Raw genomic sequence first — 24,867 nt, 5'->3', positions numbered from 1 at the left:
ACATTCAAAATTTACGATGGAAAGACCTCCTTTGGTTTATCAATGTTACTAGACTAGATCTCAGATGGCAATAATGTTCCCTTTCACATCGGCTCCTATTGATGGTTATCCCTAGATACAAATAGATTCTACCACTTCCAATAGCGACCCGCAATTCTCCATATGAAATCTCAACCTCTCCTTTTACATGCATATTTCATAGTCACAATTTAAGATTCCTTGATATTCACCTTCATGCCATTTATACTCAAAAAGACATCAAAGGCACTCAATCTTCTTTGCAGACCGATCAGCGTCTGATCTAGAAAGACGAGCTCGTCCGCAAACAAAACCCACGGCACTTCCCTACCATTAATTTTCGGAGGGAAAGCCCTTACTTCACTCTGTGAATCGGGTAAATCCGCTATGTATAGACAAAACAGAAGGGGGGCTAGGGCATCCCTATTTGAATCCCCAGAAGGTGTAGATTTTTTCTGAGAAAAGCACCCTACTGGACAATCTAATCCGGACAGAAGTACCGGTATAGAGGGTTTTGATGGCTTCAACAAGATCAACAGGGCATCACCATCTTCTCAGCTTGGACCATAGTTTCCCCTTGATGACTTCATCAAAGGCCTGCTTGAGGTCCATGAAGGTGAGGTACCATGTTTCCCCTGAATCCAGGGCCCTCTCCTTTAGAAGATTAATAACCAAAAGATCAAGGGCTGTACCAACCCCCTTCACGAACCCCGTCTGTCTAGGGTCCAGAATCTCCCTTTTCACCGGCCAAGCTCGCAGGTCTCTAAGCAATACTGTAGTGAAGAGTTTCCCAATTGAATCGAAGAAGGCTATGGGCCGGTAATTCCTAGGCTCAGCCCGGCAACCTTTTTTAAAGATGGGAACTATGTTGGCCTCCCTCCACGATGCAGGAATTTCTTATAATCTGAGAAGACATGGTGACTAGCAACTTGCCCCACTCCTCCTTATTTTCTTTCAATTCATAGGTAGATAAGCCATCAGGCCTGACCACCCGTGAGGAACTCAAATTGCCAATCATCATTATTGCATTGTTTTCGTCAAATGAAAAGTTCCACCTAGATAGAGAGGATTCATTCACTTTACCACCACTCCACTTCGGATCTTCAAACAGAGTGGAATAATGCAAACAACCAATCACTCTCTGATACCATTTCCATGGTGCTAGCCTCTCAAAACACACCCCAATTACTAATTAATTCCCAGGTGTTTTTGGAACTTTTAGCACCCACAGCTCTGAGCATCAATTCGGCATCATTTTGCTCTCTGATTGCCCTGGAGCTCTTACACCAATTTTTGCTGAATTATCCTTATTCTTTCCAGTTTTGAGTTTTGACCATCTCGTCTAATGGTCTTTATCTCTTTTCTCAATTACCTTCGCCTGTTTACTAGTTCTGGGTCATACACATGCCTCTGGACCCAGTTGGTTTTTCCATGGGGATTTTCTTTTAGAGTACATTTTTTAAGGATTCCAAGGTATTCAATCTAATTGGGATCTTCCTGGATTTGCTCCACATATAGACTAGTAGCTTTTGCTACCTCTTGTTGTTTCAATTTTAATCTATTGCCACCCCACCCTAGCTCCACTTCTCCCATCTGTTTGAATGGTTTAGAACAATCTCATCCCGAAATATGAATTGCTAACAGGTTGTGGTCGCTGAATCGATGAGGTAGAATGGAGAACCACTCCACCTTCTCTCTAAGGTTATGATACACAAAGTAGTAGTCTATAGCTGACTGTAGTTCTCCACATTTCGAAGTGGGGCCTCCAGGGATATCCTCACTAGTTTGGGCATTTAACAGGTGCATCTCTCTAACTTGCCCATTGCACATCCACTCACGCTCTCTTTCTTTCCATTGACTTTCCATCAAGGGGGTGCCCATTCTGTCCAACAACCTTATATTTAGATCACCACAGATAACCACTTTTACCTCATCCCATTCACACATTGATGCATCTACAATTTCAATCACTGAGGCTACCATCTTCATCTCTTGCATCATATTCACACACCGGTAGATATTAATTAACACCAATTAGGTCTCTACTACATAATTCTTGCATTTTAAAAATAGCGCCTGGACATAAGGATTTGGGCATTTGACCACTGTCACACTCCACCCTGATTCCAACTTGATCAATGACACAAACTATCAAAGGGACGCCCCGTTATTCCCTTAGGAGCCGGATTTAGATAAGCTGCATATCCATTACAGGCCGGTTTTTCCATTAACCAAGTTTCTTGGAATATCAGAATTTCAAACAGTTCCAAATCAGGGACTTTTTCATTAAATAAGAGTCGAAAGCCTCTAGAGTTCCAGTATCCGATCTTCAATGTGTCTGGTCTCCTTTCCTTGCTAATCTATTCCCCTCTAGGCTTGTTAATTGTGTCCGCCAACCAGGCCCACGAATTCCCATCACACCCACCATTAACATCTTGTCTCCGCTCCTTTTCACTTCTTTTTCTGATGTTACAGACAGTGAAATCTAATGCAATCAGAGCAGCCCTCACATAGGCTACAGCACTTTCTTAATGGTTCTTATTTTTCTCCAGCTTCTTTCCTTCTTCATACCGTTGTGTCGGCTTATTTTTAGAGAAGGTATTTTTCTTTAATTCCCTTTGTACAGTTGCTTCCCTCCAACTATCTCAAATTCTTTCATGATAGTCGCTCACTTCATACTCTAACCTCAGAAACATATTCTTGTGCTGACAGGAGTAGATCTTTCTTGACCTGGGAGAATAAATGCAGAAGAACCCAGTCTGTTCTCTTCTTCCCCACAAACTCCACAATTCTGATATTGCTTGAGGCCATTTTGTGAGTTGGAATAATACAATTTAACAGCCTCATCACATTCTTTCTATTTAACACAGGCATATTGGGTCCAGCCTCAATTCTTTCCACATAGATTGTTGGGCTTTTCTGGACTGCTTTCTTGGCATCAGCTTTACTTTTTTCAACCTTTTTCTCTCGCCCTAAGAGCCCTAAATCAATTCCGTTAGGCTTGCTTTGTTTATGATGTCCCGGGGATTTAGTTAGAGTCAAAAGAAAGCAGCCCTTTCCTCTTTCTTCCAATGTTATTAAGGCCACGGTGGATTTCTCTAGGATATCTGCACTACCCTCAAGGTTTTGGCCCGTCAGAGCAGATTTCTTCGATACACTCTGAGTCTGTTTTCCACTTCATTTTTGGTCTGAAGGCATATTGGACATAGGCGCTTCAAATGTTGATTTCCCTGTGACAGGTGCAGAATTCAGTATCCCCCCTTCTTTTATTTCCCGCTTCGCAGCACCTATTGTTATTGCAGATACTGATTTCCCACTCAGATTCACTCCAGACCTAATCGGGAATTGTGGAGGAAGTGCAAGTTGGCGTTCAATGGTTTCCCATTCGAAAGACTCACCTCCTTCCACCTGTCATCTTCCTCAATCCTTTCAATTTCTTCAACCAGATCACTCAGATCCATTGAGGGAATGGAGTTGCTCTCAATCACTTCCTCCTTATCTGGACTATCCATCACTGCAATATTTTTACCTGTCTCTTTTAATGTCAGTTCTTTCCTTGCCTTTTTTTCGGAACTGACACATTCGATGCTTGTATTCATTTGCCCCAACCTTTAGTGGCTTAAATACTGAGAAAACATTACTTTTTCTCACCACCTTCTCCACCATAGGATCAACCCCATCCAACACCACCACTTCTTGCACCTCCTTTACTCTTGCCATCTCGAGTTTATCCACTGCCTTTGCTGGTTTAGAAGGCATAGCAATGGTGACACGTTGATCTTCCTTGAAATGAGTCTGCATCAATTTACAATCCTGGAGTAGTGCCTCCATCATCATGTTTTTATCCCCCATTTCTCTCCTAGCCAAATCACAAAGTCTATTTTGCCAGGATGCTGAATGTTCTGCTTCTCTATGCAGCCTCATTTCAACTTTATTAGCAAAGGTTTCCAATCCTGTCATCCTGCTACTAATGGTAGACAATAGAGCATAGTGGTCCTGAGCGGAGTTATAGAGGGCACATATAATTTAGTAAATGGGGCCAAAGCAGTTGTTAGTGAGGCCATCACCAACTGTTGCACCCGTGCATTTACCTCAACTCCAGAAACATTCCCACTCTCCCTTTTCCTTCACCCTAAATCCACACCCTCAACTGAGGAAGATCCTCTTGAGGACGAGGAACTAGAGCCCAATCCTTCAAATAACACATCCGCATCTGGGTCCCATTCAGAGTCCTGACTTTTATATCTTGATCTTGGTCTGGCCTTTTCCTTTAAAGCTGGCTTTATTTGGGGGGAGGACTGACTCTTCAATTTGTTCACATCAGCGCCTTCCCCACTCATTTCCTCCAGTGGGAGGTCCATGTTATTAGCATCATAGGCAGTTACCCCACCCATTTGATTCACCATGGGGCTCTGAGGGGGAACCCTACCGTCCCTTTCCAGCCTCTCTACCATTTCGTCAGCCTGCACCAGAGATTGGTCAAGAATACGGAGACAATCATTGACACTTGACAGGCTTAGACGTTTTTGTTTAACAATCTTGATTGACAGGTCTGCTAACTCCTTAACCAGATGAACAGCCAGCCCTAGATTCACGTTAACCCCCCACCACCAGGAGGGTCTGTGATATCCCCAAGCAACATGGACTCAGGCTTGTTAAGTTCTTTATTATGATGACTAGTTGCCACCTCTCCAAGGAATGGAATCCTGGACGTGTCTGATATCTCCACACTTCCGCTGAGGCCGCTGTGGATACAAGTTGTTTGGCCACATTTCCAAGTTCACGTTCATTCTCATATCTATAGATTGGAATAGTCAACTGAGAATTTATTTGTGGGGTCTGGAGATCCGATTCAGATCCATTGAAAAAGTCTCTGGGACCTAGAAATAAGGTCTCAACAGCCATCCCTCCTCCTCTTTCCCATTTTCTCCTTCATATGGACAGTTGCCATCAAATCCACCTCCACCGAAACAGCCGAGTCATTCAACTCATCCGCTTCCCATCCACTTCTTCCTCTCTTTGGGGTATCTGAACTCCGTGTTCAGAAGTATCACATGACCCCCCCCACATCCCTGTCCTTATCTGCTGTCGAGTTCTGATGACATTTCCAACTAGCGCCTGGGCACTTAGAGTAATGTAGTGGAGTAGAGATCTTACAAGGAGGGGGGGAATGCCGTCACCAGCACAGGGAACGGGGGGACTCCGTCACCAACACCAATACCTCCCTTAGATCTTAAAGGAGTACACGTTACCCTGCTGTGCAGCAACGCGTATCTCGCAGCAAACTGCCTCCTTCCAATTCAGCTCAAAACCACTTAGAATCGCCTCCTGGCAACTCCACTTGACCACCACTTTGCAGAAAGGTGATACTGCCACACTTACACCCACTGTGTTTAAAACCTGTGGTTCAAAGGCTACACATAGCCCACAGTCACCACAGGTACCACTTTGTCACTACACGCGGGACCGTCTTCACAGTGCTTTGACGTTAGGCAGGCAGGCGGGCAGTGCAACAGGCATATAGTGTAATCTCAATCTATATGAGGGTGGTTAATAAGCGTGAGCAACCTTATAGAGTGTACACTGCTGAGAGGGAGGACACTCCCCACTCTCCCCAGCTCACTGTTGCAACTCACTTTTTAAACCCACCAAAGCGCTGAAGAGATGCTACCGCTGCCGATGCTGCAGCCTTCTGACACAGAGGAGATGTGACTGGAAGCACAGACAGACCCCCACCCAGCTCTGTTCGGCTCAGCGTTCGGTGTTCGGTATTAAACAAATGTTAGCAGTTAGCAGCCATAGCTACAGCCACAATCTCACGCTGCCACTGTCCCCCAATGGGTTGGCTCCTCGCTCCTCGCTCGCTCCTCGCTGTTGAACATTCTCCGGCTCCAGCTCCAAACCTCCGGCGAAAAATTCAGTTAGAGGAAGGGACCTAGGAAACACACAGTTGTCAAGCCGCACTGCTGCAGGAACAGAAGTAACACTGAGAAACCAGCCGCTACCGACAAAACTCTCCAAAATGGTTATGGCTGCCAATCAAACTCTTAACTCTCGGTCAGCTGCCAAAACCAATGCACGGCAGAACTCACCAGGCGGCCTACTAGCCAACAGCAGCAGAGGAGACCAGCAATATAAAAGAACAAGAGCCCAATGCACAGCCTGGGTTTTAAAGGTTATTAAACAACTCAGAGAACAGAGCCTTAAAATGCAGTTTCAATATATACTGTGCTGGTTACAAGGCACACATAGATGCAAATTTAAGAGCAGAGCCCTAAAATGCAGTACCAACATATACTGCGCAGGTTACAAGGCACATGAAAAAACACATGCGCATATAGAATGCAGCATTTAAAATGGGTATGTAACTGGTGATCACAGGCAGCAGATGAACAAATTGCACTGGCTGCAGTGAGAAGTCATGCACTGTTTATAAGTCAGGGTGCAGTTTAAGCGGGACAAAGTTAGGCAAATAAAGGCTGCAGTTTCAGAGTACGAACGGCAAAGGCAGAAGCAGTTGAGAGCAGAAAAAAGTTTGATGGCACAGCTGGGTGGGTTGCATCAACGAGGGGGGATCATGGCGCCAGAGAGCGAAGGCAAGGTATGAGGAGGGTGCAGAATGACCTAGAAAAAGCCCTGCCTGTGGATGCAGTAAGGGTTGGGCTCTTTTCCTGCCATTCACTTTAATTCATTTGGGTGAGGATATCGTACCTGAGCAGGAAAAGGTATCAAGTATTTTTACTGCTCACTTTTCACTGAGGATTGTTTACTGCACATATTTCAATGATTGTTTAAATGTAGGTGGTTGGTTATGATATGATATGATTTAATATGATATGGCATTTATAACGCGCCTATACACAAGTGTTTCTAGGAGCGACGAGGCAAGGAAGGAGTACAAAGGGTGGACAGACTATGATCCGACTAGGCCAGGTGCCATTCAGATCGCGCACGTGCGTGGGAAGGGGGCAGGGACAGTGCAGGACATGGGAATAGAAAAAACAGTAAGTAAGTAATGGCCAGCAAGTGGCAAGTGCATGGGCAAGTGCAGACATCCGGTGTCAAGGGCTGGTAGGGGGGCTGTAGGGATACAGAAACAGTCCCCAAGTACGGGGGTTGCCAGGTGGGCAGTGCAGGTGTGTGACAGTGGCGAGGGAGGGACCTGGGCCCAAGATCAGCGGGTGTCCAGGTAGCCAGAGCAGTTCCGGTTACAGCCGGGAAGTCAGCAGAGGAGAAGGGGAGAAAAAGCAGAAGCAAAGAGAAAGGTTTTGAGGTGCTTCCAGAACCGGAGATGGTTCTCCTCAAGTTTAAGGGAGGCAAGGAGGCTAGTCCAGAGGGAGGCACCAGATGAAGAGCGAGATCTACCACCAACTCGTTGCTTGGAGAAGCGACTGACACTGAGGGAGTTGGAGGCGGATGAGCGGAGAGCTCGAGAAGGATGATATTTAGGGAGAGAGAGTTGAAGGTATTGAGGCCCCATGCCCCAGAAGGCCTTGTGGAGGATGTAGAGGGTTTTTAACGTAATCCTCGCAACCACAGGGAGCCAGTGCAGAGATTTCAGTCCTGCAGAGATACGATCCCTGGGCTTGAGGCCAAGGACAAGTCTCGCAGTCCTGTTCTGGATAAGGTGCAGAGGGGGGAGAGTACAAGCAGGCAGATTTAGAAAGAGGCTGTTACAATAGTCCAGCCTAGAGAGAACCAAAGCTCTGGAGACAGCAAGCTTCTGGGGAAAGGAGAGGAAAGGAAGAATACCTCTAAGGATTGTTTACTGCACATATTTCAATGATTGTTTAAATGTAGGTCGTTGGTTATGATATGATAAGATTTAATATGATATGGCATTTATAACGCGCCTATACACAAGTGTTTCTAGGAGCGACGAGGCAAGGAAGGAGTGCAAAGGGTGGACAGACAACGATCTGACTAGGCCAGGTGCCATTCAGATGGCGCACGTGCGTGGGAAGGGGGCAGGGACAGTGCAGTACATGGGAATAGAAAAAACAATAAGTAAGTAATGGCCAGCAAGTGGCAAGTGCATGGGTAAGTGCAAACATCCGGTGTCAAGGGCTGATAGGGGGGCTGTAGGGATACAGAAACAGTCCCCAAGTACGGGGGTTGCCAGGTGGGCAGTGCAGGTGTGTGACAGTGGCGAGGGAGGGACCTGGGCCCAAGATCAGCGGGTGTCCAGGTAGCCAGAGCAGTTCCGGTTACAGCCGGGAAGTCAGCAGAAGAGAAGGGGAGAAAAAGCAGAAGCAAAGAGAAAGGTTTTGAGGTGATTCCAGAACAGGAGATGGTTCTCCTCAAGTTTAAGGGAGGCAAGGAGGCTAGTCCAGAGGGAGGCACCAGATGAAGAGCGAGATCTATCACCAACTCGTTGCTTGGAGAAGCGACTGACACTGAGGGAGTTGGAGGCGGATGAGCGGAGAGCTTGAGAAGGATGATATTTAGGGAGAGAGAGTTGAAGGTATTGAGGCCCCATGCCTCAGAAGGCCTTGTGGAGGATGTAGAGGGTTTTTAACGTAATCCTCACAACCACAGGGAGCCAGTGCAGAGATTTGAGGCCTGCAGAGATACGATCCCTGGGCTTGAGGCCATGGACAAGTCTCACAGTCCTGTTCTGGATAAGGTGCAGAGGGGGGAGAGTACAAGCAGGCAGATTTAGAAAGAGGCTGTTACAATAGTCCAGCCTAGAGAGAACCAAAGCTCTGGAGACAGCAAGCTTCTGGGGAAAGGAGAGGAAAGGAAGAATACCTCTGAGGAGGTGCAGCTGGTAGTGTGACGTCTTCGTGATGTCAGAGATGTGAGGAGAGAAGAAGAGTGTGGAGTCGAAGATGACCCCGAGGTTTTTAGCCTTGCAGGTGGGAGTAGGAAAAGGGCCAAGAGAGGCCAGGCAGAGAGCTACAGGAAAGGAGGAGGGAGCGGGTGTGCCGATGAGGAGAATCTCAGTCTTACTGGCATTAAGGCAGAGGTAATTGGTGGCACACCAATCCTGGATATTAGACAGACAGTCAGAGATGAGGGAAGGAGAGGAGGAGGCCGAGGGTAACCTGAAAATTAGCTGGGTGTCAGCCGCATAGCACTGAAAGTTGGGGCAGAGAGTGGCGATGCGGTGGGCAAGGAGTGCCAGGTATTGGTTGAACAGCAATGGAGAGAGGTTAGACCCCTGGGGAATACCACAGGTAGAGAAAAAGATAGCGGCGAGGAAGGACCCAAGTTGGACCCGGCAGGGTCGGTGAGAGAGGAAAGAAGTCAGCCACGCCAGAGCCTGACCAGTGATAGCTAGGTTATCACAGAGACAGTTGAGCAGGATGGCATGGTTGACAGTGTTGAAGGCAGAAGAGAGATCAAGCAGGATGAGAATGCAAGGGGTGTTAGCATCAAGGTTGGAGAGCAGGTCTTCACAGAAGTTCAGGAGAGCAGTTTCTGTGCTTCTGGCAGATCTGATGCCAGACTGATGGTCATGAAGACAACCAACAGATTCAGAGTGCAGATTGAGCTGGGAGATGGCCAGTTTCTCCAGGAGCTTGCGCAGGAAGGGAGTGATGGAGATTGGGCGATAGTTAGCTGGGCAGGAGGGTTTGGCAGAGGGTTTCTTAAAAAGAGCGTGCACAAGGGAGTGCTTCAGGGTGGATGGGAAGACTCCAGTGGTGAAGGAGTGATTGCAGGAGCCAGGGAGTCGATGTGGTCCTTGATAGTTTTGGAGGAGCAGGAGTGAACCTGTTTCAACAGGACTTTCATAGATCGGACTTATCTAGAAACCTTGTCTATAGAGAACAGGGGAAAGGCAGAGAAGGAGGGAGGAGAGGTGGCTGCAGAGGGGCCAGAGGAAGAGCAGGGAGTAGAGGGAGGGAGGGGATAGAAGGAGAGTGATGACAGGATGTCCTGTGTTTTAGAGATGTAGTGAGAAGCCAGTGCCGTGCAGAGGGCCTGGGAAAGGACAGGTGAGGTAGAGACTGCAGCAGGATTGGCCAGTTCCTTGCAGATTTTAAAGAGTTCAGTCGAGTTGTTAGATGCCGCAGAGACGTGGGCTTGGATATGAGCTCTCTTCTTGGTTAGGACAGAGAGCAGATATTGCCTTTTGGAGCAGGCGAAAGGCCAGTTTGTCAGAGGATGTACGTGAAGCACGCCATTTCCTCTTGGCCACCCTGCACTTGCGTTTTAGGGTGACAAGGTCTGAGTCGTACTAGGAGTTGCACTTGGCTTTGGGCGTCAAACGGATTCTCATGACAGGGGAAAGAATATCAAGAGTATCAGATATAGCAGAGTGGAGCGTGGAGAGGGCTTGTCAGGGTGAGAGTCAGCCAAAGGGGGAGGAGGGGTGAGAAGGTGGTGGCGAAAGCCTCAACTGACACGCGCTTCATGGGTCGGATGACCGAGAACGTGGGTGGCAGTGATGGAACTGGCTTGGCTTGGGGGGGTAGGGAGGGTGAGGTGGGAGGAGAGGAGAAAGTGATCACTCCATGAGAGAGGAGTGGAGAGAGGGACAGAGAGAGGAAGGTCTGAGGAGATCAGAACATCCAGAGTGTGCCATGTAGAGTGAGATGGGCCAGAGGGGAGAATAGTGAAAGAGAGCAGTCGCAGAGGTCACAAAAGAGTCCAGAGGGAGGAGAGGAGGCATCCAGGTGGATGTTGAAGTCTCAGATAAGGAGAAGTTGAGTGGTTGAGGCCAGGAGTGAGGAGGAGAGGTCCGCCCACTCAGAGAGGAAGCAGGAGGGCGACCAGGTGGGCGATAGATAGTCGCCACAGTAAGCGAATAGCTAGGCGAGAGAGAGAGCCTGCAGACGAGGCATTCAAAAGAGGAGGACTGCGTAGGAGTGACAGAGGCAGGAATCCACTCGGGGAAAATCAGGGCAACGCCCCCTCCAGAGCGGTTGGACCTGGGCGTCGAGAGGATCTTGTAGCCGTCAGGTAGGAGCGTGTCAAAGCTAGTGACAGAGCTGGCTGTGAACCATGTCTCGGTGAGACCAAGGACATCGAGGTCAAGTTCTTCCAGAAGGTGGTAGATATCAGAGGAGTGTTTGACAACAGATCGAGAGTTTAGAGTGGCAACATGGAGAAGGTCGCCATCCTTGAAGAACTTCAGGGGAGGGGTACAGATCAGAGGTATGCTCTTCGGAGGTGTAGAAGGAGCCCGAGAGGGGGCAGAGAGGGAAGGAGAAGGCAAGGCAGCCAAGGAGGAGGCAGAAGGGGGAGGCGAGGAAGCCACAGAAAGGGGAGAGGGGACAGCAGGAGAAGAGAGGAAATTGATGAGGTGCGGGAAGCGTCTATCAAAGAGGTGAAGGTTGGCCTGAGGGCCTTGGACCAAGACGGTCCCATTCGAGTAAACATTATTGATGACCTTAGAGGAATGGAAGAATGCCAGGAGGACGTCCCAACAGGTGCCACCATTAATGGGAGAAGAGGAGAAAGGAGAGAACACAGAGACCATATGAAGGGTCCATAGGTCTGCCGAAGGAACGTCAGAGTATGTTGGTGAGAGTTTCCTTAGAGGAGGCACTGGTGTAGGTATCAGAGATAGGGAGGCCTGGGTTGGAGACCAGGATGTCCTTTTTAAACTTCTTCCTACCATATTTAGTGAGGAGAGCAGGATAGTCAATAGAGAAGCAGTTAGAGAAGATAGGAGAGACAGAGAGCACCATAGAGTAGGTGGGAGAGGAGAGAGGTGGAAGGGAGAGGGGGAGGTACTAGAAAAAGACACTAGAGTAGGCAGACAAGAAAGCAAGAGGCAGGCAAGTTGCGCAATAGGACAAGATGACGACACTCAGGATTACAGAGCTAACATATTGCACATTTTAAGACAGGAGAGAAGACGCAACAAAAATCGAGAGTCCTGGGAAGAGGGAGAAAGGCCTAGGTTTCACAATGCAATTATAAATACTGAGACAGTGCATATTATAACAGGAGAAAACACACCTAGATTCGAGAATCCTGAATAGAGGGAGAAAGGTCAAGGTTTCACAATGCAATTTAAAATACTGAGACAGTGCATATTATAGCAGGAGAAAACACACCTAGATTTGAGAATCCTGAATAGAGGCAGAAAGGTCAAGTTTTCACAATGCAATTTTAAATACTGAGACAGTGCATATTATAACAGGAGAAAACACACCTAGATTCGAGAAGCCTGAATAGAGGCAGAAAGGCCTAGGTTTCACAATGCAATTTTAAATACTGAGACAGTGCATATTATAACATGAGAAAACACACCTAGATTTGAGAATCCTGAATAGAGGGAGAAAGGTCAAGTTTTCACAATGCAATTTTAAATACTGAGACAGTGCATATTATAACAGGAGAAAACACACCTAGGTGGAGGAGGTAGGCAAGGAGGCCTGGATCATTGAGCAGGGTGATAACTGGCAACAGGCGTCCAAAGCGAACACCTGCAGACACAACCAGGAGGCGCCAATCTGGGAGCCGCCCTTAGCCGAGGGGGGCTGCCGGGCGAGGGCTGCCCAGGGATGGTCAGCTAAGAGCGCCAGGCAGTAAATCAGGACGGGGAAGGAGCTGGCTGGGAGGAGGGAGAGAGAACAAGGAAGTGGCTGAGAGGGTGGGGGAAGGGAGGACAATGTCCTCAGAGCGCGAAAGGCAGAAAACAACACAGAAACAATCACGTTACTTTTGGGACACCGGGTCAGCGATTCCTCCTGCAGCAATATGGAAGGCAGGCAGGTCACGGTCAGCTGCTATCTCCGCTCCGCCGGCAATGGGTCCATGTTGGTAGAATGTTTTTCATCTCTATGGTCATAATCCTGCTCAGCATTTGATGGGTATTTGCTCTCTGGTTCCTCAACTGTAGCCAATTTGAGCTCCATCCCCATCTATTTCTATAGGGAGTTAAGAAGAAGTAGCATCTAAATATCACCTTAGATAGCTGTTAAAAAAAAAAACAAGTATCAAACATAGGGGTGGCTTTCCCAAAAGAAATGTCTCCACTATCTTGTGCTTTCAGTCCGCAGCAAGGTGTTGTTCTCTCAGGTAATCTCCTTGGCTATGTTCTTTTGCAGCTAGCATTGGGTGGGGAGCCTTCCTCCCGGGTCTCAATTCTCTGCTGGAGCCTGATGGGTGATTATGTAGTTAGTGTCACACTAGAGCTGGCCTTAAACTAAGGCACCAAAGGCATAGATGAACAGGAGGCCACTTACAGTCTTCACAGGGTCCTCTCTAGGCTTCTCACCATCGTTTTGATTTCTGCAAGTTTGTACATGGTTCTCCCTAAAGGCCTTGTGCACTAGTGGCAATTAATCCAAAATAAGCTGCTCTGCCGATCCTGGGCCTGAAACACAGAGGTCATATCTTGCCATCCTCTCTGCTCTGGCGCCCAGTGAAAGAGCAGATTTCCTGTAAAACTCTGTGCAGTATCCATTGAGCCTACTAGGGAGCTGGACCGGGTTACAGAAAACCATGAAGAACATCCCTTTAAGGGCTTACGGTCTGCTAGATCCTCTCCACTCACACTGTGCTGTGCAGGAATGCAGACACCTGAGGCTGCCTGCTGAATACAGAGGGAGCCTCTCTATGCTAGAACCTCCCCATCTCTCTGTGTAGGCTGGATAATTAAATTGGTGAAGATATTCCTTTTGAAGCTCTTCCTTTACTCATGATGCTTTAGCCGGTGCATGGCAATGTGTTTGTTTGTTTGTTTGTTTATTTATTTGTATTGCGCGCCAGACCCAAGGGTAACCGGGCGCAGTGAACAGAATATACGAAGCTTACAATGTTGCATAGAAATTACAGTGTTACAGCAAATTACAATGTTACATAATTAAACATTTACAATAGTGATAAATCTTTGATGGTACATATATACATTCAGATAAGTAACATAACACAAATTAAAGTATTTCAAACCTTACATGTTGTTGTGATTGAGGTGTTTGATAAGATTCGTTCTAAAGTGAGGGAAAGGTTGGTCTGATCTAAGGTTGTGTGGCAGGGCATTCCACCATTTAGCGGCTAGCACAGGGAAGCTTGTGCCGCTAATTTTGGCAAGTTTAAATCTTGGAATTTCCAGGCAGTTGGAGTTGGGAGTTCTTGTAGGTCTGCTAGAGATTTATCTTCTTATTTTGTCCATCAGGTAAATGGGGGCAGCGTTGTTGAGGGCTTTGTGCGTCAAGGAGAGCATTTTTAGGTGAATTATATTGTCGGTCGAGAGCCATTTGTATTGTTGTCTAGTGGAGGAGATATGTTCCCTTTTGTTTATGCCTAAGGCGGCTCTAAGGGCGTTATTTTGTAGGATTTGCCGCTTGAAGAATGTGGCCGCTTGAAGTCTCTAATGATCTGTTCCACCTGGTACTGTCAGGGCATTGTGTGGTACATGCGTCCTGTTGATCTTCATACTAACAACACTTAATTGTACTTGTTTATATGCATTGTTTCATTGCCCCAGATCCACCTCCTGGGCATTTAAATCTGTATGTTTGCTCCAAGACTTTGAGGCATCAAACATCCCTATGTTTTCCCCTCTACCCAACTTCCCCCTGGGGCAGTACAAACTGTTAACAGCTGGCGACGTTTGATACAACAATAAATAAATGAATACATTGGCTGGTTTCTCTGTTCTTTCCTTGTCTTTACAGGTCAAAAGAAGCAGACCGATGAACACTTGGCCCTGACAGTGCTCCACCATTGGGAAGAAATTCCGCGTGTGGGCTGTAAGCTCATCCCTGAGCACGTGGAAACGCGACCCCTGTTAAATCCTGACAAGCCAGGCATTGAACAGGTAATGTCCTCAAATATGTGAGTCGGGGTAAACTTTCCTTGCCTGCACTTACTGTCTTTCAATAATCGTGACATGAGCCGACTGCTTACATTCATAGATCCTCCCTATCTTCTAACTTGTGATAATTCCATGGAAAGGGCATGGTAGGCGACGCAAATATCACTCAGTTGGCCCCGTATCAGAGCTAGTAGCATATTGCCTATCCCTAAGCGGCCCACCATGCCGAAGCTCGCCTCATCACCGCCGGTAGAAAACTTGACAACATCACCCTCCCCCTGAATTAGACTGACTCTCCATCCCTTCTAGGATTTGGTTCAAAAGCATATGCCTCACCTTTGAGACAACCACTACCAGTACGTCGGCCTACCTGACGGCCAAACTAAAATAACTGGCCATTGTATGGTCAGCTTGCAGTATACTAGGCTGGCTTTCAAGTCACACCAGCAACAGCTGATCCTTTCAACATACAATTCCTTCAGTGCCAGTTCACACAGACATGAATGCATTCTGTGAACACTTAGAGGAGGAATGACAAACCTTTAAAAGAAAATTATACCACCTCAGTGTGTTCAGAAGTGCGGAAACAGGTCTTTTATGATATTTCATAAAAAGCACAATGCACTGTTTATGCTAATATTTTAGAGGTTTGAAAAGTGGTTGCGCTTTATGACCTAAGCAGGCTGACGACAAATTACACCTTCAAGGTTCTGTGTAGAGGAGTTCAACATATGCTTAGTTAACGAGGAAGCATATTCCCATAGACAATTTTGAGTTAAATTCACAAATGCAAGTCATGGTTCGCTCACATTTCCTAGGAAAATGTATTTGGATAAATCCCTGTATCCAGACATGGATGGTTTACATTAACAGCCCAAGGCTCAACATCAATGTGTGGCACAGGTTCTGCATGCACCATGCAACATGGAGTGCAATAAGACACATTTCACATATCTACGATATCACTAGAAAGAATCCACAGGGTGTGCATTCTTCACAGTGTTAGAGCCTGTTCACTATAGTAGTCCCATTTCTACTACTATGTGTGATGGCCTGGTAATGCAGTAGTTTCTTTTGTAATACCCATTGAGTGACCCAGTTCGAAAAGGCAATTAAACGTTCTTGTTGAAGGCTTAAAGACACCTGACTCTCAGGGTGTTAGAGGGGCATTCCAGAATGTGAGAAGCTGCACTGCCTAGGCCAAATAGTAGTTTGTATGAAAGTTAAAGAAGAGGAGGTTACTGACACAATTGAGTAAAACTACTGAACAGGTCAGGTTGAAATGGAAGGCAAGACTAGAAACTTGGGTCCAGATTCCAGCAGTAGCAAGGCCCTGAAAGGAAAGGTTTGTGAGAGCCTGATGGCGGCGCTATCCCATTATTGGTAGCAGCTTCAAAGCATCCAGCCCAACTAACGAAATGTATGGCTGCTCAGATAATGCAGGTAGGAGGAATACATCCTACTGATGAGTATCCGGATGATCAGAAAAATCCTACCCAAAGGTCCAGGAAAAGGGGAAATCCTAGCCAGAAAAAACTCAAGGGAAGGAGTAGTGAATTTACAAGACTTGTCCCAGTCAGAGGCCCGAGGCAGCGTCATCCCTTGGTAATACTCAGAGTCAGGATGATTAGGCATGGAGACAGACAAAGGCCAAGGCAATGGCCAAAGACAAAAGCTAAGAAACAAAAAAGACAAAGACAAAAACAGCTCTTAAATCTACCCTGGGACTGTGGGTGATCTAAAGGACCCTATCCTGGGTATGGACACAGGCTTCTGCATCGGGGGTGGAGAGGCTGTCTGACAAATTAGTATTTCTCAAGCTGTATTTTCTGCCTAGATGGTTCTTTGTATTATGGATGTCTTAGATGTCTATTGCAGTACATGAAATGCTGGTCCTGCGTATCACTAATGTCCCTGTCTGTGTTGTTCAGGTTGTTTGCATTTTTGTAACATTCTTATTTGGATCCCCTGATGTGACCACATGGCTGTACGCTTTACTGTGATGCCATTTGTTTCAGCCATTGCAAACGCACTTACAAATGTTGTTGACATGATTCTATACAGCTTGAACCAGTTAATTGAATTGTTGAGTTCTGCATGCTTAATACTTGATGAGCAGTTGAGCAAGGCATCAGTAGTTTAGGGGAACTGGCCTAACTTGTAAATTGTATGGCCCTATTACTCATTTCAATCTTTCTTAGGTGACCAATGGTAGCTGTCGATTCATCCAAGTCAGGCAACATCGTCTCTCTAGGGATCAAAAGGGTCTTCCATTGCTCTTTGGAGAGCTCCATCTTAATGGAGAGATTGTCAACGGCTGGTGTCTCTGGCTCGGTCCATGACTGGTTCTTCTCCTTCCTCTCGTCTCGCTCACAGTCACTTTCACTCCCCCATTCACCTCTTCTCCTATGCCCCCCACTTATGGTGTGCCCCGGGGTTCTGCTCTCTTCCCCTCTCCTCTTTAATATATACATTCAGCCACTCGTTAAACTTATTAACTCTTTTGGTTTTTGGTGTTATTCTTACGCTGATGACACCCAGATCTTGGTATGGCTTGATCTATCTCTCCCAGCTACTACCGTGCGCTGTCGCTCTTGCCTGTCCACGGGCCGTCTCTGGATGGGTAACAGCTGGCTCCGCCTTAACGGCAAGAAAACAGAGGTTCTTATTGTTGGCCCCTCCCTGGACTCCTCGCCCTGGTCATGTGCTTTTTGGCCTGTCAAATGTGGCCCCCTGCCACTGCCCTTTGAAGTGGTCAAGGGCCTGGGTGTGAAGCTCTCCGCCTCCCTGACCATGCAGGCTCAGATGAACACAGTGTGCCAATCTGTACATTTCACAATGCACATTCTGCGCAAAGTGCTACCCTATCCTCCACCTCAGCTTTGTCCTCTAGTAGTATCTTCCTTGATCGCAGGATCCTTGGATTACTGTAATGCCCTTTATCCTGCACAACCAGCTTACCTTCTGCAATATTTGCAGATTCTACAAAACTCTGCGGTTAGGCTGGCACCGATGCCTCTTGTTATCTGCCAGCCACCATTATCTTGAACTCCCTGCACTGGTTGCCGATACCGAAGCGTATCAAGTTCAAGGCCCTTTGCATTGTTCATTGGGCCTTCTACAAAACAGGGCCTGAGTATCTTCGGACCAGATTCTGTTAGTACTTCACTTTGTATCCACTTCGCTCGATGGCTGCTTTGAGCATCTCTGTTCCCTGCTTTAAGCGCTCTTGTGTGGAATGATAAGCCTTCTCAGTTACCGCAGCACAACTGTGGAATTCCCTTCCTTTCTCTCTCTGCAGTGTATGTGATCACTTGCCATTCTAGCATGTATGGAAGCATTTTCTGTTCTCAGCTTAAAGCTGTCTAGCGTTCTCTCAGCTTCCGCTTCAGTCTTGTTTGCAGCTCCATGATGCCCTAGCTGGTGTGGGTTTGCGCTTTAGAAGTATTTGTAACATTTGTTACCATTTTTTTGACCTTTTGTCGGTCAAATTTTATTAAATATATATATATATATATATATGGGGTTGGGTAAGCGTATAGATTAGGTTCAGGGGAAGTGGGGGGAGCAGGTGGTCTCCCCCCACATTTTAGACCAACAAAAAGGTCAAATAAATTCAATCAAATGTGATTAGGTCAAATGTTTAGGTCAGAAAGACCCAAATCATTTGTAACAATGTCAGTCACTGGAGGATAGCTCATGGGCAACACGCTCTTCTTGGAAGCAAGATGATGCGGAGCAACGCAGGTTTGATCCCCTGGTCCGTGCTTAGAAACCTCTGGGTATTACACGCGTTATAAATAAACCATTGTAATTACAAGCATAATATTTGTGGCCAAAGTTACCTGTAGAACACCAATGCTCTTTTGTTTTTTTGAAACTCTGACTCACCACCAACATCACTATCCTTTTGTTTTAAGTGTAGGTTAATGTAGTCCATGTTAGACGATTCAGCTAAACAACAGTGATTCTGTCAAACCCTTGATTGAATCCTGGATGGATTCTGTGGGGGAAGAGCAGAAAAGCTGTCAACCTCCCACACAATGTGTCATTAGCATTTCCATTTTACGTGGGAGTCTGTATACTGTAACAGACTCCCAAGCCTGACCCTTAAGGCGTGTGGTGGGGTACCAAACAGGTTATGTAGGGAGGAAGCCCGGTATACAATTGATACAAAGATATAAAGAGAGACAAAGCTATAGTGTAGATGCCAGAAATACAGAACAACAAGGATAGGTGTGCTCTGACAAGGGGACCAGTCACAGTTAAAAAATAAGTATAAAGTTTTAATAGTAAATTACAAGGGTAAAAACAACCAATTAAATATTGTGGTCCACAGTACAAAACTTAAGATATACGATAAAAGACGAACTAGAACAGGGGTTACGTGACAAGCTGGATAGCTAGTTAAATATCAACATGAACACAAATGGGTACATATAAGACAAATAGTGTAGTACCCTACTTCAATTAGGATCAATGTGTCAAAATGTGTAACTCTGGTTATCATACAGAGTGATATCTCGACATGTTTCTGTTCCTTAAGGTAAGTATGGAACATTCATTAGGAGGTACAGTTGTGACAACGTAACAAAGTTACAATTGGAGGGCAACAATTAACAGTGAAAATTTCATAGCATCTGTGAAGTAAAAAAACAAAAAGGCAGAGAGTCAGCTCATAAGTAGCAAATTACATCAGAAAGTTTCAAAATTCATGAACAGTGGCATCACAAAAAGAGCGGACAAGTACCTCAATTGATGCCTGTGGGTGCTCTCTACTGAAAGATAGTAGGAGGTAGAAGACCACTGGGTCAATCCTACAAAAGATAAAAATATCTATTTAAGCGCCATAGGTAGCTTAAAAGAAGCAGAAGATGTACCAATAGCACAGCAAGTGGAGAGACAGACATGCAGACGAAGTACTCTGCACGGTAGGAGTCAAAAAGACACTATCTAAATGTGGAACTTGGGGTAGCCTGTAAGGGTGAGGCAGCAAGCGTGCTGGTGATCCCAGAAGAACTACACCAGGGACAACGTGCAGTGAGAAACCTCTCAAGGGTAACATCAGCCCAGATGGAAGATGGAGGGGAAGGCACGGGATAGCAGAATGGTGGGAGGCCCGTGTCTAACAGTGGGGGGAGAGAGTGAAAGTGTGTGTATAGCGGTCACTAAATATCACCCCAACCAAGATGCTAACCTCACCCAGCGACGAGTCGCCGTGGGATGGACTCAACACATTCATACCTGCGGTCTGCCCTGCCTCGGAAGGTCTAGAGGTATAGCAGGCAAGGCGGATCAAATCGAAGGGTAACTTTCGTATAGCACTACAAGGAGAAATAGAGTGGGCCGATCAAATATTCAGAAAATACAGTGATCGCGTGTGTTTAGAAAAGCTGCTTACCCAGTGCTGAAAAAGTCCGCAGGGGGAAGAGTGCTCCGTGTAAATCGGGACTGACTCCGCGAGTGAATCACAAGGCAGTGCTGAGTAATTCTGCAGGGGGGAAGAGTGCTCCGTGTAAATCGAGACTAACTCCGCGAATGAATCAGAAGACACATCGCAGCCGATGCAGAGCAGGTAGTCATGGTAAGTAGGAAGTCCTATTACTATGTTTGGTTAACATTGGGCGAGTGCAAGGGTAAAACACGGCGGCCATCTTAGAATAACGGGTGATTGCCTGGAACACAGATATCCAATGCAACACTGTGGCGACAGGGGGAGAGTCAACAAAAGATAGGCCACCCTGTCCGCACTCATAATAAAGAGGAGCCCAAAGTAGTGCAAAGAGAGGCCGGAGGACTACAGAATAGAAAGTTCACAGAGGTACTGAAATAACCTAAACAACCGGGAAGTGGGATACACCGGTGAGCAGCGTGGAACCGGTCATAGAGAAGGAGAGAGACAGAGACATGGGAGTGGCTAGATATTGTGCCACTCAATAGATTAATTGAGACCCATTACATCACTGTGCAAAGTGTATATCATTTTCTGCTCCATCTTCAACAGTTTCTTCTCGCGTGTTGCATAGTTAGTCCCTTTCAGGGCCATTAATATAGTCCATTTAAAATCCTCATGGTTATGCTTGAGCAGGTTGAAATGTTTCACCATGGGAGCATTTTCAGTTCTATTCTTCAAGCAGCTCCAATGTTCCATGATTCGGGTTTTAGCTTTGCGGGTGGTCTTGCCCACATAATGCAGGCCACATATACAAGTAATCAGATAAACCACAAATTCAGTATTACAATTTGTCAGATTCTTTTGGGTCCAGAGCTTTGAAAGGCCAACATCAATAACTTTAGTTTTGGAAGTTAATTTGCAGACACCACAAGAGCCACAGGGGTAATGCCCGGTGGCTTCAGGTAGACCCCATAGAGTAGTTAATCTAGGTTCAGGGATGTTGAGACATTTGAGTTTGCTATTGCTAACTCTATTGCCTATAGTGGTGCTCCTTTTATACGCAAAGATAGGCAATGCCATCGCTTGGGTAGTGGTTTTAAAGATTTTCCAATTTTTCTTGATAATGTTGGCGATTTCAAAACTCTGGTCAGTAAAAGTGTTTGCACAAACAATGCGATCATCTTTAGGTTTGACAGGTTTAGGTTCAAGTAAAGCTTCACGATTGTTGTTAAAGGCCCTTTTTGCTGATTTTTTCACCAATTTTTTAGGGTAGCCTCTTTGTCTAAGATTTTACTGAGAGTAGTAGCCTCAGTCTCGTATTTTATCGTATATCTTAAGTTTTGTACTGTGGACCACAATATTTAATTGGTTGTTTTTACCCTTGTGATTTATTATTAAAACTTTATACTTATTTTTTAACTGTGACTGGTCCCCTTGTCAGAGCACACCTATCCTTGTTGTTCTGTATTTCTGGCATCTACACTATAGCTTTGTCTCTCTTTATATATTTGGGGTACCAAACAGGGCCAGGTGCCATCAACTGCGGTGTGATGTGGCAAGGGAGAAGACCCCTGGCTACCCTAGCCATGCCACAGGAAAAGGACAGGGCCTCACATTACATCACACTATGCTGTACAGACTAGTGCAGAAAGTTACAGCAAAACCGAAAGCTTTGCAGGCCATTTAATGCTCACATTGCAATCAGTTGCACACCCGTAAAAGAATAAATGAATGAAGCTTACTAAATCAGTAAGACCTGTAAGGAATGTGGCAGACGTAGACGCATAGGCAGCTCCACTCATGGAGTGCGGAGCTCGCACGCTAGTGTGCATGCATGAAATCTACCAAAGTAAGATGGGGGACCGGCCTTTTAAGAGATTTGCACAGTGGAAAGAGGGGGACCCCTGAAAGGAAATCACATACCTAGTTTGTTTGCTTCCATTTCTCTTCCACATAAATTTGCCAGCAGTGACAATTCCAAAGGTTTCTTCAATACCTTTGAGAGAACTGCAGAGGCAGCAACGTGGGAATATGTCTGCTGGCCACAGAATATCAGCCCTTTGTTAACAGGAGTGTTAGAAGCAGCCTATCAGGCAGTGGAAGAGGTGTACCCAAAAAAGTAGTGGAACTCTTGTTTCGGCACGGGAGAGGGTAGGTGGAAGCATAGGGCAACATGTGATAAGTGTTGTGGCCAGGGCATTGCAGTAGTTTAAGTGACTAGTAACTAAGGCTCCTATTACAACTTTAGAATTATACAGGGACATGAATGGACAAATCCTCTGTATAGGAGTATGGTCGTAAAAAGTAGAGGAATGGTAAACAGAAAAGAAATAAAAGTAGTGTAACACTGCTCCTGATCGTTCCCACTCACTTTGATCACTGCTATCAGGTGCGTAGTGCACATGGACATATGCCGTACAACAACATCCTAAATGGGTTGGTAGAGAGGTCCCACCACCAACAGTTTTGAAACAGCAAGCTGTCACCACAACAAAAAGCATGAGAGAAATGTCACATAGAATCTGGTTAAAACCTTGGTGGATGTGAAAGATTGGGAGAAATTGTTACCCATGCCCTCCCCACCTGCCTTCGCCCATCTCACAGCTCACAGCTCCATCAGCCCAGCCTGGAAACTATAATCCAGTCCACTATGGAATATCAATGTGCCCAACAATGGCAACCTATGAAAGTAGAGATAAACAACCAAGAAGCCACATTTTGTGGGAGTCAGATGGGCCACAGAGTTCCCTCTAAAGAAACCTTAATCATTGGATGGGCCATGAAAAAGCCTGTGGTTGCTAATAGAGACTACAAAACCTGGCGCACCATCCACTAAAAGACCTTCTTTAAAATGCTACTTACATGGCAATGGTGAGCGTTTGTCTTCCCGGTGTCCCGCTATTACTAACCCAGGACTGATGGGCACCAGCTATTGCAACCGTACTGAACAATATCGTAGCCGGAGGCACAGCGGTGTGAGAACGATCTCCTGAACATCATAGAGGAGGACAAAGAACAGGAGATAGATGCTACGTCATGGAAGACACAGAACGTGCCATGTGGAAGATGCAGGCTAATTACCTTGGCCTTGTTAGACTCTTGCGGTAGATCATTTGAGATCAGATCGACCAGGGTTTACCCTTGTCAGGAGTATTCTTCAAATCCAACGCGGGAGCTGCTGAACCCCACAGACCCACCAAAGCGTAGCGCTCTCAACTAACTATTTAACCAGTTGAGCTTGTGACACCCCGGGGGGAAAGGGGAAATTGGATAAAATAACAAATTCAGACACAGGAACTGGATCTCCCTCTGGAAGACTGTATCTGAATGGACGAGAGATTCACAAGATTCTTTTACAAATAAATATCAAATACACTCTAAGCAACTAATATCTGTTAACACATGAATTAAGTTACCTGAGAAATCCTCTGCTTTAGCCTAGAGGATATTATTATAGTTAAACTATTGTATTCAACGTTTAGTTGATTCCTTACTTGGAATTGTTGTGCTTAGTTTTCACTGTCTGTTAATTACTAAAACTAAATCAAAGTGTGCACTCTTCTGCTCTAGATGAGTAACTTTCAATGTTCTGGCTAAAGAGACTCTACTGACTCCAAGAGTCCATCTGAAGGCACTTCAACAATTTTCTTTTCTTAAAAGAGTTTATTATTTGAAGTGTAAAATATTTTCTTTCCAGGGAATTGAAAATGTCAACCTCACTCTATTCTTCTTCTTCTTCGATGCTCAGTTGACGCATATCAACTACTTGGAACAGAATACTGAGCTCCTTCCAAACTGATTCACATTTGCATTCTCTTATTTGCACCACAGAAAATGAATGCACCTTTTGTTTCTTAGAAGTTACCTGTTGCATGTGCTACTTGCAGATTATCACAAAATGTTTTTAACTTTTGCTAATAGTCAGGTTTTCATGCACTTTCCATATGAATTTAAGATTCGCTAGTTCAATTGGCAACCTGCGTGCACCTTGCGAAATGATCTTCTTTTCAGGCAATGCAAACAGTAATCTTTTTCTTTTACTGTCGCCACACACGCGCAGTTCAATAAAAACAAACTTTCCGCAATGATACACGACACCTTTGAACGTAAGGATAAACAGGAAAACATGAGAACCGCCGAAAAAACAATTGCGCAAGTCTGCTTACCTTCTTTCCATGAGGAAACCTCTACGGAAGAACCTTAACCCTCTCACCTCCAAGGAACTTCAGACAAACCTCTGCTACTCGATATTTCACCAATCCAGGAAGCAGTGAACGCGACGCACGAACCGTCTTCTTAACAGAACGGAAGCTTCTGTAATGATTTCCTGTGAAGGTAAGCGTAAAATGAGAGAGGAAACACGCGGCACTCTATCTTAGAAAACAAACGCGTATACTCGCACATGCGGCAACTGTCAGGAAAAAATAGTTAACCCTTAACTCAATGGATTAACTGTCTAAAGTCTCTGGTTTCAAAACAATGCCAAAACAAACCAGCAAAGAGTCAGAAAATAATTTGCAGCAACAAAGAAAGTACTTATCTCAAATTCTTCTTTGTATGAACTGGATTAAACGTAGAACACTGAAGCACAATTTCCTTTCTTAGCAGATTGAAGATAAGAACTTCACAATTGATTTCTTCTCTATTCAGATTTCTTCTCAGATTTCTCTTGGCCTAAGAACACAAAAACATGACCTGCACACATTGATAACTAAATGAAAGGAAATTTAGAATG

General features: G+C 45.7%; 1 protein-coding gene across 8 annotated transcripts in view; it reads left to right on the top strand.

Moving 5' to 3' along the window:
* Positions 1 to 24,867, top strand: part of OTOF (otoferlin) — a 1,702,209-nt gene that overhangs the window by 1,560,772 nt on the left and 116,570 nt on the right. For all 8 annotated transcript variants that reach the window (XM_069605607.1, XM_069605606.1, XM_069605604.1 and 5 more), the window contains one exon: positions 14,598 to 14,740. In XM_069605607.1, coding sequence (XP_069461708.1) covers positions 14,598 to 14,740 — 143 coding nt within the window. The remainder of the gene's footprint in view (positions 1 to 14,597; positions 14,741 to 24,867) is intronic.

The sequence above is a fragment of the Ambystoma mexicanum genome, chromosome 4p, assembly GCF_040938575.1.
Source record: "Ambystoma mexicanum isolate Mex_15411 chromosome 4p, UKY_AmexF1_1, whole genome shotgun sequence".
In the NCBI taxonomy this organism is placed as follows: domain Eukaryota; kingdom Metazoa; phylum Chordata; class Amphibia; order Caudata; family Ambystomatidae; genus Ambystoma; species Ambystoma mexicanum.
The sequence above is the reverse complement of the archived record's forward strand: the minus strand, read 5'-3'. Positions and strand labels throughout refer to the sequence as shown.